Source organism: Salvelinus namaycush, chromosome 22 (genome assembly GCF_016432855.1).
Source record: "Salvelinus namaycush isolate Seneca chromosome 22, SaNama_1.0, whole genome shotgun sequence".
In the NCBI taxonomy this organism is placed as follows: Eukaryota; Metazoa; Chordata; class Actinopteri; order Salmoniformes; family Salmonidae; genus Salvelinus; species Salvelinus namaycush.
In genome coordinates, this window is record NC_052328.1 from 32,564,004 (window position 1) to 32,584,149 (window position 20,146).

The following is a 20,146-nucleotide window of genomic DNA, read 5'->3' on the forward strand; positions in this document are numbered from 1 at the left end:
TTGTCACTTTCAGGAAATGCAAAAATGTGAAGTCATGGGAATTCATGCCCTTGTCACTCGCCCCTTTTGTATTTCATGGTCGGGAATCGCACCTCTATTTTCCTGATAAAAGGTTTTCAGGATCCACTTCGCCAATTTTATGGTAACAACATGAAGCACATATAACATTTATGGAAGGCAGGCAGGTTGATGGAAGGATGTGAATGCTAAATATGTCTCTCAGCTGACCCCTAAAAGCACAATATCTATATTGACATTTTTAGGAAGCGCCTGCATTATTTTACCATCACCCCCTCCGTCCCCCTCTTCGCATCTTTTCATTCTCAGTAAGCACAGCAGCTTTTGCTGAATAGTGACATGTGACAGACACTAACTGTGCATTACATGGTCCGATCAACTTAGTGTTCTCATTTTAATGTTTTATTGTTGTTCTCGATTATAGTTTAGTTTTTCTCTTCGCAAAATGATGTATAACCTTTTCAATCACCGAACCTGTGGTAAATGATTGTTGAAATTATATTATTGTGATGTCAGTGTGGTATTAATGTGTAATCAGTGCGGTATTAATGTGTGATCAGTGTGGTATTAATGTGTGATCAGTGTGGTATTAATGTGTGATCAGTGTGGTATTAATGTGTGATCAGTGAGGTATTAATGTATGATCAGTGTATTAATGTGAGATCAGTGTGGTATTAATGTGAGATCAGTGTTGTATTATTGTGTGATCAGTGTTGTATTAATGTGAGATCAGTGTTGTATTAATGTGAGATCAGTGTTATATTAATGTGAGATCAGTGTTGTATTAATGTGAGATCAGTGTTGTATTAATGTGAGATCAGTGTTATATTAATGTGTAATCAGTGCGGTATTAATGTGAGATCAGTGTGGTATTAATGTGTGATCAGTGTGGTATTAATGTGAGATCAGTGTGATATTAATGTGAGATCAGTATTGTATTAATGTGTGATCAGTGTGGTATTAATGTGAGATCAGTATTGTATTAATGTGAGATCAGTGTTGTATTAATGTGAGATCAGTGTTATATTAATGTGAGATCAGTGTTGTATTAATGTGAGATCAGTGTTGTATTAATGTGAGATCAGTGTATTAATGTGAGATCAGTGTTGTATTAATGTGAGATCAGTGTTGTATTAATGTGAGATCAGTGTTGTATTAATGTGAGATCAGTGTTGTATTAATGTGAGATCAGTGTTGTATTAATGTGAGATCAGTGTTGTATTAATGTGAGATCAGTGTGGTATTAATGTGTGATCAGTGTGGTATTAATGTGAGATCAGTGTTGTATTAATGTGTGATCAGTATTGTATTAATGTGAGATCAGTGTGGTATTAATGTGAGATCAGTGTGGTATTAATGTGAGATCAGTGTATTAATGTGAGATCAGTGTGGTATTAATGTGTGATCAGTGAGGTATTAATGTGTGATCAGTGTGGTATTAATGTGTGATCAGTGTGGTATTAATGTGAGATCAGTGTGGTATTAATGTGAGATCAGTGAGGTATTAATGTGTGATCAGTGTGGTATTAATGTGAGATCAGTGTTATATTAATGTGAGATCAGTGAGGTATTAATGTGTGATCAGTGTGGTATTAATGTGAGATCAGTGTTGTATTAATGTGAGATCAGTGTTATATTAATGTGAGATCAGTGTTGTATTAATGTGTGATCCGTGTGGTATTAATGTGTGATCAGTGTTATATTAATGTGAGATCAGTGTTATATTAATGTGAGATCAGTGTGGTATTAATGTGAGATCAGTGTGGTATTAATGTGAGATCAGTGTTATATTAATGTGTGATCCGTGTGGTATTAATGTGAGATCAGTGTGGTATTAATGTGAGATCAGTGTTATATTAATGTGAGATCAGTGTGGTATTAATGTGAGATCAGTGTGGTATTAATGTGAGATCAGTGTTGTATTAATGTGAGATCAGTGTTGTATTAATGTGAGATCAGTGTTGTATTAATGTGAGATCAGTGTTGTATTAATGTGTGGTATTAATGTGTGGTATTAATGTGTGGTATTAATGTGTGGTATTAATGTGTGGTATTAATGTGTGGTATTAATGTGTGATCAGTGTTATATTAATGTGAGATCAGTGTTGTATTAATGTGAGATCAGTGTTGTATTAATGTGAGATCAGTGTTGTATTAATGTGAGATCAGTGTTGTATTAATGTGAGATCAGTGTTGTATTAATGTGTGATCAGTGTTGTATTAATGTGAGATCAGTGTTGTATTAATGTGTGATCAGTGTTGTATTAATGTGAGATCCGTGTGGTATTAATGTGAGATCAGTGTTGTATTAATGTGTGATCAGTGTTGTATTAATGTGTGATCATTGAGGTATTAATGTGAGATCAGTGTTGTATTAATGTGTGATCAGTGTATTAATGTGAGATCAGTGTGGTATTAATGTGAGATCAGTGTTGTATTAATGTGTGATCAGTGTATTAATGTGAGATCAGTGTGATATTAATGTGAGATCAGTGTGATATTAATGTGAGATCAGTGTTATATTAATGTGTGATCAGTGTATTAATGTGAGATCAGTGTGGTATTAATGTGAGATCAGTGTTGTATTAATGTGAGATCAGTGTGGTATTAATGTGTGATCAGTGTATTAATGTGAGATCAGTGTTGTATTAATGTGAGATCAGTGTTGTATTAATGTGAGATCAGTGTTGTATTAATGTGAGATCAGTGTTGTATTAATGTGAGATCAGTGTTGTATTAATGTGAGATCAGTGTTGTATTAATGTGAGATCAGTGTGGTATTAATGTGTGATCAGTGTGGTATTAATGTGAGATCAGTGTTGTATTAATGTGTGATCAGTATTGTATTAATGTGAGATCAGTGTGGTATTAATGTGAGATCAGTGTGGTATTAATGTGAGATCAGTGTATTAATGTGAGATCAGTGTGGTATTAATGTGTGATCAGTGAGGTATTAATGTGTGATCAGTGTGGTATTAATGTGTGATCAGTGTGGTATTAATGTGAGATCAGTGTGGTATTAATGTGAGATCAGTGAGGTATTAATGTGTGATCAGTGTGGTATTAATGTGAGATCAGTGTTATATTAATGTGAGATCAGTGAGGTATTAATGTGTGATCAGTGTGGTATTAATGTGAGATCAGTGTTGTATTAATGTGAGATCAGTGTTATATTAATGTGAGATCAGTGTTGTATTAATGTGTGATCCGTGTGGTATTAATGTGTGATCAGTGTTATATTAATGTGAGATCAGTGTTATATTAATGTGAGATCAGTGTGGTATTAATGTGAGATCAGTGTGGTATTAATGTGAGATCAGTGTTATATTAATGTGTGATCCGTGTGGTATTAATGTGAGATCAGTGTGGTATTAATGTGAGATCAGTGTTATATTAATGTGAGATCAGTGTGGTATTAATGTGAGATCAGTGTGGTATTAATGTGAGATCAGTGTTGTATTAATGTGAGATCAGTGTTGTATTAATGTGAGATCAGTGTTGTATTAATGTGAGATCAGTGTTGTATTAATGTGTGGTATTAATGTGTGGTATTAATGTGTGGTATTAATGTGTGGTATTAATGTGTGGTATTAATGTGTGGTATTAATGTGTGATCAGTGTTATATTAATGTGAGATCAGTGTTGTATTAATGTGAGATCAGTGTTGTATTAATGTGAGATCAGTGTTGTATTAATGTGAGATCAGTGTTGTATTAATGTGAGATCAGTGTTGTATTAATGTGTGATCAGTGTTGTATTAATGTGAGATCAGTGTTGTATTAATGTGTGATCAGTGTTGTATTAATGTGAGATCAGTGTTGTATTAATGTGAGATCCGTGTGGTATTAATGTGAGATCAGTGTTGTATTAATGTGTGATCAGTGTTGTATTAATGTGTGATCATTGAGGTATTAATGTGAGATCAGTGTTGTATTAATGTGTGATCAGTGTATTAATGTGAGATCAGTGTGGTATTAATGTGAGATCAGTGTTGTATTAATGTGTGATCAGTGTATTAATGTGAGATCAGTGTGATATTAATGTGAGATCAGTGTGATATTAATGTGAGATCAGTGTTATATTAATGTGTGATCAGTGTATTAATGTGAGATCAGTGTGGTATTAATGTGAGATCAGTGTTGTATTAATGTGAGATCAGTGTGGTATTAATGTGTGATCAGTGTATTAATGTGAGATCAGTGTGATATTAATGTGAGATCAGTGTGATATTAATGTGAGATCAGTGTGATATTGTTTTTTGTGTAGCTCCTTGTACTGTAATATTATATCTCATGGTCTTGTCTCTGTCTGTCTGTATTGTTGTGTCTGTGTACTGTAGGTTTCAATAATATACAGTGCATTCGGAAATTATTTAAACCTCTTGACTTTTTCCACATTTTGTTACGGTACAGCCTTATTCTAAAATGGATGAAATATTTTTTGCCCCTCATCAATCTACACGCAATAGCCCATAATTACATAGCGATAACAGGTATTTATACATTTTTTAAAATGTATTACAAATTTAAAAAACAAATCAAGCTAACTTACATAAGTATTCAGACCCTTTGAATTGATACTCAAAATTGAGATCAGGTGCATTTTGTTTCCATTGATCATCCTTGAGATGTTCTACTACATGATTGGAGTCCACCTGTGGTAAATTCAATTGATTGGACATGATTTTATAATGTCCCACAGTTGACAGTGCATGTCAGAGCAAAAACCAAGACATGAGGTTGACGGAATTGTCCGTAGAGCTCCGAGACAGGATTGTGTCGAGGCACAGATCTGGGGAAGGGTACCAAAACATTTCTGCAGCATTTAAGGTCTCCAAGAACACAGTGGCCTCCATCATTCTTAAATGGAAGAAGTTTGGAACCACCAAGACTCTTCCTAGAGCTGGCCACCCGGTCAAACTGAGCAATCGGGGGAGAAGGGCATTGGTCAGGGAGGTGACCAAGAACCCGATGCTCACTCTGACAGAGCTCCAGAGTTCCTCTATGGAAATGGGAGCACCTTCCAGAAAGGGGACAGCTTCCAGAAGGACAACCATCTCTGCAGCACTCCACCAATCAGGCCTTTATGCTAGAGTGGCCAGACGGAAGCCACTCCTCAGTAAAAGGCACATGGCAGCCCACTTGGAGTTTGCCAAAAGACACCTAAAGGACTATCAGACTCTCAAGGACTCTCTTCTCTGGTCTGATGAAACCAAGATTGAACTCTTTGGCCTGAATGCCAAGTGTCACATCTAGAGAGAACCAGGCACCATCCCTACGGTGAAGCATGGTGGTGGCAGCATCATGCTTTGGGGATGTTTTTCAGCGGCAGGGACTTGGAGACCAGTCAGGATTGAGGCAAAGATGAACGGAGCAAAGTACAGAGAGATCCTTGATGAAAACCTGCTCCAGAGCGCTCAGGACCTCAGACTGAGGTGAAGGTTCACCTTCCAACAGGAAAACAACCCTAAGCACACAGCCAAGACAACGCAGGAGTTGCTTCGGGACAAGTCTCTGAATGTCCTTGAGTGGCCCAGCCAGAGCCCAGATTTGAACCCGATCAAACATCTCTGGAGAGACCTGAAAATAGCTGTGCAGCGACACTCCCCATCCAACCTGACAGAGCTTGAGAGGATCTGCAGAAAATAATGGGAGAAACTCCCCAAATACAGGTGTGCCAAACTTGTAGCGTCATACCCAAGAAGACAAACTGCTGAGGGCCCAAAAAGGTTACACTTTTTTTATTTGCAAAAAATCCCTGCTAGGGGGTAATGCAGGTTTTAACTAATTAACTAACAACAAAGAATATGATCTACATGATCAGTCTCTGTGTGTAAAATAAGTGGTTAATGTGAACCTCAATCACAGCTAAAAAATGTAAAGAAATCAATCCAATATTATTTGTTGCCTAGACTTTACTGCAAATGACACTCAAGTCTTGAGAAAAAACAATACACTAATATTGCAGTTAGCCATGACAGCCTTTATAATAGAACGCTTGTGACCATGACAGCCTTTATAATAGAACGCTTGTGACCATGACAGCCTTTATAATAGAACACTTGTGACCATGACAGCCTTTATAATAGAACACTTGTTACCATGACAGCCTTTATAATAGAACACTTGTTACCATGACAGCCTTTATAATAGAACACTTTATGAACTAGAAAAACTTGTTACCATGACAGTCTTTATAATAGAACACTTGTGACCATGACAGCCTTTATAATAGAACACTTGTTACCATGACAGCCTTTATAATAGAACACTTGTTACCATGACAGCCTTTATAATAGAACACTTGTGACCATGACAGCCTTTATAATAGAACACTTGTTACCATGACAGCCTTTATAATAGAACACTTGTTACCATGACAGCCTTTATAATAGAACGCTTGTGACCATGACAGCCTTTATAATAGAACACTTGTTACCATGACATCCTTTATAATAGAACACTTGTGAACATGACAGCCTTTATAATAGAACACTTGTGACCATGACAGCCTTTATAATAGAACGCTTGTGACCATGACAGCCTTTATAATAGAACACTTGTGACCATGACAGCCTTTATAATAGAACACTTGTTACCATGACAGCCTTTATAATAGAACACTTGTTACCATGACAGCCTTTATAATAGAACACTTGTTACCATGACAGCCTTTATAATAGAACACTTGTTACCATGACAGCCTTTATAATAGAACGCTTGTGACCATGACATCCTTTATAATAGAACACTTGTGACCATGACAGCCTTTATAATAGAACACTTGTTACCATGACAGCCTTTATAATAGAACACTTGTTACCATGACAGCCTTTATAATAGAACGCTTGTTACCATGACAGCCTTTATAATAGAACGCTTGTGACCATGACAGCCTTTATAATAGAACACTTGTGACCATGACAGCCTTTATAATAGAACGCTTGTTACCATGACAGCCTTTATAATAGAACACTTGTTACCATGACAGCCTTTATAATAGAACACTTGTTACCATGACAGCCTTTATAATAGAACACTTGTGACCATGACAGCCTTTATAATAGAACGCTTGTTACCATGACAGCCTTTATAATAGAACGCTTGTGACCATGACAGCCTTTATAATAGAACACTTGTGACCATGACAGCCTTTATAATAGAACACTTGTTACCATGACAGCCTTTATAATAGAACACTTGTTACCATGACAGCCTTTATAATAGAACACTTGTTACCATGACAGCCTTTATAATAGAACACTTGTTACCATGACAGTCTTTATAATAGAACACTTGTGACCATGACAGCCTTTATAATAGAACACTTGTTACCATGACAGCCTTTATAATAGAACACTTGTTACCATGACAGCCTTTATAATAGAACACTTGTGACCATGACAGCCTTTATAATAGAACACTTGTTACCATGACAGCCTTTATAATAGAACACTTGTTACCATGACAGCCTTTATAATAGAACGCTTGTGACCATGACAGCCTTTATAATAGAACACTTGTTACCATGACATCCTTTATAATAGAACACTTGTGAACATGACAGCCTTTATAATAGAACACTTGTGACCATGACAGCCTTTATAATAGAACGCTTGTGACCATGACAGCCTTTATAATAGAACACTTGTGACCATGACAGCCTTTATAATAGAACACTTGTTACCATGACAGCCTTTATAATAGAACACTTGTTACCATGACAGCCTTTATAATAGAACACTTGTTACCATGACAGCCTTTATAATAGAACACTTGTTACCATGACAGCCTTTATAATAGAACGCTTGTGACCATGACATCCTTTATAATAGAACACTTGTGACCATGACAGCCTTTATAATAGAACACTTGTTACCATGACAGCCTTTATAATAGAACACTTGTTACCATGACAGCCTTTATAATAGAACGCTTGTTACCATGACAGCCTTTATAATAGAACGCTTGTGACCATGACAGCCTTTATAATAGAACACTTGTGACCATGACAGCCTTTATAATAGAACGCTTGTTACCATGACAGCCTTTATAATAGAACACTTGTTACCATGACAGCCTTTATAATAGAACACTTGTTACCATGACAGCCTTTATAATAGAACACTTGTGACCATGACAGCCTTTATAATAGAACGCTTGTTACCATGACAGCCTTTATAATAGAACACTTGTTACCATGACAGCCTTTATAATAGAACACTTGTGACCACGACAGCCTTTATAATAGAACGCTTGTGACCATGACAGCCTTTATAATAGAACACTTGTTACCATGACAGCCTTTATAATAGAACACTTGTGACCATGACAGCCTTTATAATAGAACACGTGTTACCATGACAGCCTTTATAATAGAACACTTGTTACCATGACAGCCTTTATAATAGAACACTTGTGACCATGACAGCCTTTATAATAGAACACGTGTTACCATGACAGCCTTTATAATAGAACACTTGTTACCATGACAGCCTTTATAATAGAACGCTTGTGACCATGACAGCCTTTATAATAGAACACTTGTTACCATGACAGCCTTTATAATAGAACACTTGTTACCATGACAGCCTTTATAATAGAACACTTGTGACCATGACAGCCTTTATAATAGAACACTTGTGACCATGACAGCCTTTATAATAGAACACTTGTGACCATGACAGTCTTTATAATAGAACACTTGTGACCATGACAGCCTTTATAATAGAACGCTTGTGACCATGACAGCCTTTATAATAGAACGCTTGTGACCATGACAGCCTTTATAATAGAACGCTTGTTACCATGACAGTCTTTATAATAGAACACTTGTGACCATGACAGCCTTTATAATAGAACACTTGTGACCATGACAGCCTTTATAATAGAACGCTTGTGACCATGACAGCCTTTATAATAGAACACTTGTTACCATAACAGCCTTTATAATAGAACACTTGTGACCATGACAGCCTTTATAATAGAACACTTGTGACCATGACAGCCTTTATAATAGAACACTTGTTACCATGACAGCCTTTATAATAGAACACTTGTGACCATGACAGCCTTTATAATAGAACACTTGTGACCATGACAGCCTTTATAATAGAACGCTTGTGACCGCACACATAAATATTACACTTGGGAAAAAAACATCATAAAGTAGAAATAGAATGAAACAAACAGGCATTTTATTTTTACTCTATTATAGTGGCCACTATAGTAGACATCGATCAAGTGCACAAGGCTACACGTGTGCAAAAATAACATTCACAGAGTAAAAAATGTAATTATCCCCCCTCACTCACACACAAGTTGTACTGTCAAGTTCAACACAAAAGCAATAGCTTTGGGCTACACTGTAGATTATTACATTGTACACTTTCTGCCTGTGGGCATCTGTTCTACGATGTGCCAGCCGCAGAGCAGGAGACCCTTTGTTGGCATAATTGATCTCTTTCAGGCAGAGAGTACACCTGGCATACCCCTTTTTATCCACTGTATTGGAAAAGTGAGAAATAGGGAAAGTGTGTGGTGTTCCTTTCACCTCTATAGTGGCATCCAGTTTAGGCCAGGCCTTGCTACACTTTTTATTTTAAACCTTTATTTAGTTAAGTCAGTTAAGAACAAATTTGTATTTACCGGCCAAACCCAGATGATGCTTGGCCAATTGTGCGCCGCCCTATGGGGCTCCTAATCACGTCTGGATGTGATACAGCCTGGATTCTAACCAGGGTGTCTGTAGTGACACCTCTAGGACTGAGATGCAGTGCCTTAGACCGCTGCGCCACTCGGGAGCCCCAATCCACTTGTTTAACTAGCAACGCCTCATTTTCACCTAATTCTGAAAATTAACCACATATTGTAGAGGGAAAACATTAGTTCACAGATAGTAGTTAGTTTGTTAGCTAGTTAACTAGTCAACATTTCACACAGATTGCCAGGGTCCAGTAAGCAACTAACGCGGTATAACTTGAGGAACGGCAAGGAGTTGTATAGCAGTTAATACTATAGCGAATTGGTTAGGTTACTAATGTTAGTTCATCTGATGTTGTAATGTTAGCTAGCTAACGTTAGCTGTCTGACTTTATTAGCCAGCTAATTTTCACACCATAAACTCAATTATTAGATCAGTTAAGTTGGCTAATGTTGCTCAACATTTCTCTGGCTAGCTAACGGAGAATTCAATCCAGCTAGCAAGATAACGTTACTTAACAATGCTAACAATACTAGTACTTGTTCCACCATACTTTCTCCCTCACCTCAAACTTTCCAAATGCCAGTTGTTTCTCGGTTACAGCTCATGAAGTACACTTCATCACCCTCTCACCCCCGTCTCTGTGGTCAGGCTTTTCACCTACCTCTTCGTTATCGTTCAGGGGACGCGCTGCTGTAAATGGCAAACTGGCTTTCTACTCTCTGATGTCTTTCCAGAGCGCACTCTGATGCTCTAACTAGCAAATTGGTTGTCTCTTCTCTCTCCAGTCGCATGCTGCATTCTGCTGTTATGTGAACGATTGGCTGAGGCTTGGATACAGCCAGTATTGCGCCAAACGCGCCATCACTCGTTTACTTACAGCCAGTAGTGTGATCCAAAGCCCCCCCAAACTTTTCTCATCGGATCTACACGAATCACGTAGGTCACCTATTTTGGATTCAAAACGGTGAATTTTGCCGAAAGGTGACTAGTTTGCATCCCTGCTTGAGGTTGTAATCGCTGCCAAAGGTGCTTCAACAAAGTACTCAGTAAAGGATCTGAATACTTATGTAAATGTTATATTTCAGTTTTTATTTTTAATACATTTGCAATATCAAAGTTGACTGTGTTGTGTGTAGATTGATGTTGTGTGTAGATTGATGTTGTGTGTAGATTGATGTTGTGTGTAGATTGATGTTGTGTGTAGATTGATGAGGGAAGAAAACAATTGAATAAATTTTAGAAAAAGGCTGTAAGGTAACAAAATGTGGAAAATGTCAAGGGGTCTGAATACTTTCCGAATGCACTGTATCTCGGGGTTTTTTTCTGTGTGATTTCAGTACATCTTGTTTTGTGTGCATCTCTGTGTCTGTAGGTTTCAACGGTTTTGTTTGTATCTCTGTGTCTGTAGGTTTCAATGGTTTTGTGTGCATCTCTGTGTCTGTAGGTTTCAACGGTTTTGTTTGTATCTCTGTGTCTGTAGGTTTTCAATGGTTTTGTGTGTATCTCTCTGTGTCTGTAGGTTTTCAATGGTTTTGTGTGTATCTCTCTGTGTCTATAGGTTTTCAATGGTTTTGTGTGTATCTCTCTGTGTCTGTAGGTTTTCAATGGTTTTGTGTGTATCTCTCTGTGTCTGTAGGTTTTCAATGGTTTTGTGTGTATCTCTCTGTGTCTATAGGTTTTCAATGGTTTTGTGTATATCCCTCTGTGTCTATAGGTTTTCAATGGTTTTGTGTGTATCTCTCTGAGTCTATAGGTTTTCAATGGTTTTGTGTGTATCTCTGTGTCTGTACGTTTCAATGGTTTGGTGTGACTTTCTTTTTGTGCTCTGTGTAGGTTTCACGCCTCCTGGAATGGACCGGTCCTCTCCAGACAGCAGTCCAGTACATGGTTTAGCACGCCAGGCCTCCGTCACCACTGGCGCCAACATCCCCATCATCACTGAACTAGGTGAGAAACACACACCAACTGACCATTCACTAATGATTGCGGGCAAAACAGGTCCATAGAATGTCAATATTATGTCATTTCAACCACTTTCTGGTTGTTGTGATGTTATTTAAACCAGTTTTGCCTATTGGGAAAATACTGTGAAATTGTACACACAGTTTGGCCAACTGACTTAGAGATTTGGCATCTTCAGGACCGCCATGTTGCCTTTAACAGTTCGGTGGACATTCTTTTGCATTCTGGTTAGAATGCAAGTTTGAATGTTGTTTTTGTGGAACGTTTGGTGACAATGTGGAGGGTAGTTGGCAAAACTTAATTTTCTATGGCTGTGATGACTAATTCTAGCGATATATTGATGATAATGATTAGCGACTTTGGCCTGAGATTTGTGTGGAGCTAAATACAAAGCTGAGCAATTTTGGTAATTTCAAATGTCCCTCTCTTTGTGGAAGCTCTAGCTGAGATGTCTCATTACAAAGTCAGAACACTCACTTTTTCTATGTACCATTAGTCCATTAACTGCCTGATTGAGAGGGAGGGCGAGAGTAAAATGAGAGTGAGAGGGAGCTAAAAAAGTGCCACGGTAGCAAAATGGGTCCATTTAATAATAACAATGGTGCTGGCTATACTCTATAATATTCCCTGTGGTACAGGGGACTCATGAAAGTTTCACGTCTCTGAGGGATTCTAAATGACTAGAGACCAGGGTCGCTAGAACCACTATCCCCTCTGACTAAAGCACTAGAGACCCACCACTCTATCCCCTCTGACTAAAGCACTGGAGACCCACCACTCTATCCCCTCTGACTAAAGCACTGGAGACCCACCACTCTATCCCCTCTGACTAAAGCACTAGAGACCCACCACTCTATCCCCTCTGACTAAAGCACTAGAGACCCACCACTCTATCCCATCTGACTAAAGCACTGGAGACCCACCACTCTATCCCCTCTGACTAAAGCACTGGAGACCCACCACTCTATCCCCTCTGACTAAAGCACTGGAGACCCACCACTCTATCCCCTCTGACTAAAGCACTAGAGACCCACCACTCTATCCCCTCTGACTAAAGCACTGGAGACCCACCACTCTATCAACTCTGACTAAAGCACTAGAGACCCACCACTCTATCCCCTCTGACTAAAGCACTGGAGACCCACCACTCTATCCCCTCTGACTAAAGCACTCAAGACCCACCACTCTATCCCCTCTGACTAAAGCACTAGAGACCCACCACTCTATCCCCTCTGACTAAAGCACTAGAGACCCACCACTCTATCCCCTCTGACTAAAGCACTGGAGACCCACCACTCTATCCCCTCTGACTAAAGCGCTGGAGACCCACCACTCTATCCCCTCTGACTAAAGCACTAGAGACCCACCACTCTATCCCCTCTGACTAAAGCACTAGAGACCCACCACTCTATCCCCTCTGACTAAAGCACTAGAGACCCACCACTCTATCCCCTCTGACTAAAGCACTAGAGACCCATCACTCTATCCCCTCTGACTAAAGCACTAGAGACCCACCACTCTATCCCCTCTGACTAAAGCACTAGAGACCCACCACTCTATCCCCTCTGACTAAAGCACTCAAGACCCACCACTCTATCCCCTCTGACTAAAGCACTAGAGACCCACCACTCTATCCCCTCTGACTAAAGCACTGGAGACCCACCACTCTATCCCCTCTGACTAAAGCACTAGAGACCCACCACTCTATCCCCTCTGACTAAAGCACTGGAGACCCACCACTCTATCCCCTCTGACTAAAGCACTGGAGACCCACCACTCTATCCCCTCTGACTAAAGCACTAGAGACCCACCACTCTATCCCCTCTGACTAAAGCACTGGAGACCCACCACTCTATCCCCTCTGACTAAAGCACTTGAGACCCACCACTCTATCCCCTCTGACTAAAGCACTCAAGACCCACCACTCTATCCCCCCTGACTAAAGCACTAGAGACCCACCACTCTATCCCCTCTGACTAAAGCACTAGAGACCCACCACTCTATCCCCTCTGACTAAAGCACTGGAGACCCACCACTCTATCCCCTCTGACTAAAGCACTAGAGACCCACCACTCTATCCCCTCTGACTAAAGCACTAGGAGACCCACCACTCTATCCCCTCTGACTAAAGCACTGGAGACCCACCACTCTATCCCCTCTGACTAAAGCACTGGAGACCCACCACTCTATCCCCTCTGACTAAAGCACTGGAGACCCACCACTCTATCCCCTCTGACTAAAGCACTAGAGACCCACCACTCTATCCCCTCTGACTAAAGCACTGGAGACCCACCACTCTATCCCCTCTGACTAAAGCACTAGAGACCCACCACTCTATCTCCTCTGACTAAAGCACTAGAGACCCACCACTCTATCCCCTCTGACTAAAGCACTGGAGACCCACCACTCTATCCCCTCTGACTAAAGCACTAGAGACCCACCACTCTATCCCCTCTGACTAAAGCACTAGAGACCCACCACTCTATCCCCTCTGACTAAAGCACTGGAGACCCACCACTCTATCCCCTCTGACTAAAGCACTAGAGACCCACCACTCTATCCCCTCTGACTAAAGCACTGGAGACCCACCACTCTATCCCCTCTGACTAAAGCACTAGAGACCCACCACTCTATCCCCTCTGACTAAAGCACTGGAGACCCACCACTCTATCCCCTCTGACTAAAGCACTGGAGACCCACCACTCTATCCCCTCTGACTAAAGCACTGGAGACCCACCACTCTATCCCCTCTGACTAAAGCACTGGAGACCCACCACTCTATCCCCTCTGACTAAAGCACTGGAGACCCACCACTCTATCCCCTCTGACTAAAGCACTCGAGACCCACCACTCTATCCCCTCTGACTAAAGCACTCGAGACCCACCACTCTATCCCCCCTGACTAAAGCACTAGAGACCCACCACTCTATCCCCTCTGACTAAAGCACTAGAGACCCACCACTCTATCCCCTCTGACTAAAGCACTAGAGACCCACCACTCTATCCCCTCTGACTAAAGCACTAGAGACCCACCACTCTATCCCCTCTGACTAAAGCACTAGAGACCCACCACTCTATCCCCTCTGACTAAAGCACTGGAGACCCACCACTCTATCCCCTCTGACTAAAGCACTGGAGACCCACCACTCTATCCCCTCTGACTAAAGCACTAGAGACCCACCACTCTATCTCCTCTGACTAAAGCACTGGAGACCCACCACTCTATCCCCTCTGACTAAAGCACTGGAGACCCACCACTCTATCCCCTCTGACTAAAGCACTAGAGACCCACCACTCTATCCCCTCTGACTAAAGCACTAGAGACCCACCACTCTATCCCCTCTGACTAAAGCACTAGAGACCCACCACTCTATCCCCTCTGACTAAAGCACTAGAGACCCACCACTCTATCCCCTCTGACTAAAGCACTGGAGACCCACCACTCTATCCCCTCTGACTAAAGCACTGGAGACCCACCACTCTATCCCCTCTGACTAAAGCACTAGAGACCCACCACTCTATCCCCTCTGACTAAAGCACTAGAGACCCACCACTCTATCCCCTCTGACTAAAGCACTGGAGACCCACCACTCTATCCCCTCTGACTAAAGCACTGGAGACCCACCACTCTATCCCCTCTGACTAAAGCACTCAAGACCCACCACTCTATCCCCTCTGACTAAAGCACTGGAGACCCACCACTCTATCCCCTCTGACTAAAGCACTAGAGACCCACCACTCTATCCCCTCTGACTAAAGCACTGGAGACCCACCACTCTATCCCCTCTGACTAAAGCACTAGAGACCCACCACTCTATCCCCTCTGACTAAAGCACTAGAGACCCACCACTCTATCCCCTCTGACTAAAGCACTGGAGACCCACCACTCTATCCCCTCTGACTAAAGCACTGGAGACCCACCACTCTATCTCCTCTGACTAAAGCACTGGAGACCCACCACTCTATCCCCTCTGACTAAAGCACTAGAGACCCACCACTCTATCCCCTCTGACTAAAGCACTAGAGACCCACCACTCTATCCCCTCTGACTAAAGCACTAGAGACCCACCACTCTATCCCCTCTGACTAAAGCACTAGAGACCCACCACTCTATCCCCTCTGACTAAAGCACTGGAGACCCACCACTCTATCCCCTCTGACTAAAGCACTGGAGACCCACCACTCTATCCCCTCTGACTAAAGCACTAGAGACCCACCACTCTATCTCCTCTGACTAAAGCACTGGAGACCCACCACTCTATCCCCTCTGACTAAAGCACTGGAGACCCACCACTCTATCCCCTCTGACTAAAGCACTAGAGACCCACCACTCTATCCCCTCTGACTAAAGCACTAGAGACCCACCACTCTATCCCCTCTGACTAAAGCACTAGAGACCCACCACTCTATCCCCTCTGACTAAAGCACTAGAGACCCACCACTCTATCCCCTCTGACTAAAGCACTGGAGACCCACCACTCTATCCCCTCTGACTAAAGCACTGGAGACCCACCACTCTATCCCCTCTGACTAAAGCACTAGAGACCCACCACTCTATCCCCTCTGACTAAAGCACTAGAGACCCACCACTCTATCCCCTCTGACTAAAGCACTGGAGACCCACCACTCTATCCCCTCTGACTAAAGCACTGGAGACCCACCACTCTATCCCCTCTGACTAAAGCACTCAAGACCCACCACTCTATCCCCTCTGACTAAAGCACTAGAGACCCACCACTCTATCCCCTCTGACTAAAGCACTGGAGACCCACCACTCTATCCCCTCTGACTAAAGCACTAGAGACCCACCACTCTATCCCCTCTGACTAAAGCACTGGAGACCCACCACTCAATCCCCTCTGACTAAAGCACTGGAGACCCACCACTCTATCCCCTCTGACTAAAGCACTAGAGACCCACCACTCTATCCCCTCTGACTAAAGCACTAGAGACCCACCACTCTATCCCCTCTGACTAAAGCACTAGAGACCCACCACTCTATCCCCTCTGACTAAAGCACTGGAGACCCACCACTCTATCCCCTCTGACTAAAGCACTAGAGACCCACCACTCTATCTCCTCTGACTAAAGCACTAGAGACCCACCACTCTATCCCCTCTGACTAAAGCACTGGAGACCCACCACTCTATCCCCTCTGACTAAAGCACTAGAGACCCACCACTCTATCCCCTCTGACTAAAGCACTAGAGACCCACCACTCTATCCCCTCTGACTAAAGCACTAGAGACCCACCACTCTATCCCCTCTGACTAAAGCACTGGAGACCCACCACTCTATCCCCTCTGACTAAAGCACTGGAGACCCACCACTCTATCCCCTCTGACTAAAGCACTAGAGACCCACCACTCTATCCCCTCTGACTAAAGAACTAGAGACCTACCACTCTATCCCCTCTGACTAAAGCACTGGAGACCCACCACTCTATCCCCTCTGACTAAAGCACTGGAGACCCACCACTCTATCCCCTCTGACTAAAGCACTGGAGACCCACCACTCTATCCCCTCTGACTAAAGCACTCAAGACCCACCACTCTATCCCCTCTGACTAAAGCACTAGAGACCCACCACTCTATCCCCTCTGACTAAAGCACTGGAGACCCACCACTCTATCCCCTCTGACTAAAGCACTGGAGACCCACCACTCTATCCCCTCTGACTAAAGCACTAGAGACCCACCACTCTATCTCCTCTGACTAAAGCACTAGAGACCCACCACTCTATCCCCTCTGACTAAAGCACTGGAGACCCACCACTCTATCCCCTCTGACTAAAGCACTAGAGACCCACCACTCTATCCCCTCTGACTAAAGCACTAGAGACCCACCACTCTATCCCCTCTGACTAAAGCACTGGAGACCCACCACTCTATCCCCTCTGACTAAAGCACTAGAGACCCACCACTCTATCCCCTCTGACTAAAGCACTAGAGACCCACCACTCTATCCCCTCTGACTAAAGCACTGGAGACCCACCACTCTATCCCCTCTGACTAAAGCACTAGAGACCCACCACTCTATCCCCTCTGACTAAAGCACTGGAGACCCACCACTCTATCCCCTCTGACTAAAGCACTGGAGACCCACCACTCTATCCCCTCTGACTAAAGCACTAGAGACCCACCACTCTATCCCCTCTGACTAAAGCACTAGAGACCCACCACTCTATCCCCTCTGACTAAAGCACTAGAGACCCACCACTCTATCCCCTCTGACTAAAGCACTAGAGACCCACCACTCTATCCCCTCTGACTAAAGCACTGGAGACCCACCACTCTATCCCCTCTGACTAAAGCACTGGAGACCCACCACTCTATCCCTCTGACTAAAGCACTGGAGACCCACTACTCTATCCCCTCTGACTAAAGCACTCAAGACCCACCACTCTATCCCCTCTGACTAAAGCACTAGAGACCCACCACTCTATCCCCTCTGACTAAAGCACTGGAGACCTACCACTCTATCCCCTCTGACTAAAGCACTAGAGACCCACCACTCTATCCCCTCTGACTAAAGCACTGGAGACCCACCACTCTATCCCCTCTGACTAAAGCACTGGAGACCCACCACTCTATCCCCTCTGACTAAAGCACTGGAGACCCACCACTCTATCCCCTCTGACTAAAGCACTGGAGACCCACCACTCTATCTCCTCTGACTAAAGCACTAGAGACCCACCACTCTATCCCCTCTGACTAAAGCACTGGAGACCCACCACTCTATCCCCTCTGACTAAAGCACTAGAGACCCACCACTCTATCCCCTCTGACTAAAGCACTAGAGACCCACCACTCTATCCCCTCTGACTAAAGCACTAGAGACCCACCACTCTATCCCCTCTGACTAAAGCACTGGAGACCCACCACTCTATCCCCTCTGACTAAAGCACTGGAGACCCACCACTCTATCCCCTCTGACTAAAGCACTAGAGACCCACCACTCTATCCCCTCTGACTAAAGCACTAGAGACCCACCACTCTATCCCCTCTGACTAAAGCACTGGAGACCCACCACTCTATCCCCTCTGACTAAAGCACTGGAGACCCACCACTCTATCCCCTCTGACTAAAGCACCAGAGACCCACCACTCTATCCCCTCTGACTAAAGCACTAGAGACCCACCACTCTATCCCCTCTGACTAAAGCACTAGAGACCCACCACTCTATCCCCTCTGACTAAAGCACTGGAGACCCACCACTCTATCCCCTCTGACTAAAGCACTGGAGACCCACCACTCTATCTCCTCTGACTAAAGCACTAGAGACCCACCACTCTATCCCCTCTGACTAAAGCACTGGAGACCCACCACTCTATCCCCTCTGACTAAAGCACTAGAGACCCACCACTCTATCCCCTCTGACTAAAGCACTAGAGACCCACCACTCTATCCCCTCTGACTAAAGCACTAGAGACCCACCCCTCTATCCCCTCTGACTAAAGCACTAGAGACCCACCACTCTATCCCCTCTGACTAAAGCACTGGAGACCCACCACTCTATCCCCTCTGACTAAAGCACTAGAGACCCACCACTCTATCCCCTCTGACTAAAGCACTCAAGACCCACCACTCTATCCCCTCTGACTAAAGCACTGGAGACCCACCACTCTATCCCCTCTGACTAAAGCACTGGAGACCCACCACTCTATCCCCTCTGACTAAAGCACTAGAGACCCACCACTCTATCCCCTCTGACTAAAGCACTAGAGACCCACCACTCTATCCCCTCTGACTAAAGCACTAGAGACCCACCACTCTATCCCCTCTGACTAAAGCACTAGAGACCCACCACTCTATCCCCTCTGACTAAAGCACTAGAGACCCACCACTCTATCCCCTCTGACTAAAGCACTAGAGACCCACCACTCTATCCCCTCTGACTAAAGCACTAGAGACCCACCACTCTATCCCCTTTGACTAAAGCACTAGAGACCCACCACTCTATCCCCTCTGACTAAAGCACTAGATACCCACCACTCTATCCCCTCTGACTAAAGCACTAGAGACCCACCACTCTATCCCCTCTGACTAAAGCACTAGAGACCCACCACTCTATCCCCTCTGACTAAAGCACTGGAGACCCACCACTCTATCCCCTCTGACTAAAGCACTGGAGACCCACCACTCTATCCCCTCTGACTAAAGCACTAGAGACCCACCACTCTATCCCCTCTGACTAAAGAACTAGAGACCTACCACTCTATCCCCTCTGACTAAAGCACTGGAGACCCACCACTCTATCCCCTCTGACTAAAGCACTGGAGACCCACCACTCTATCCCCTCTGACTAAAGCACTGGAGACCCACCACTCTATCCCCTCTGACTAAAGCACTCAAGACCCACCACTCTATCCCCTCTGACTAAAGCACTAGAGACCCACCACTCTATCCCCTCTGACTAAAGCACTGGAGACCCACCACTCTATCCCCTCTGACTAAAGCACT

At 43.3% G+C, this 20,146-nt stretch overlaps 1 protein-coding gene across 1 annotated transcript in view; it reads left to right on the forward strand.

Moving 5' to 3' along the window:
* Positions 1-20,146, forward strand: part of LOC120017966 (calcium-activated potassium channel subunit alpha-1-like) — a 354,744-nt gene that overhangs the window by 311,644 nt on the left and 22,954 nt on the right. The window contains exon 23 of the mRNA XM_038960926.1: positions 11,557-11,670. Coding sequence (XP_038816854.1) covers positions 11,557-11,670 — 114 coding nt within the window. The remainder of the gene's footprint in view (positions 1-11,556; positions 11,671-20,146) is intronic.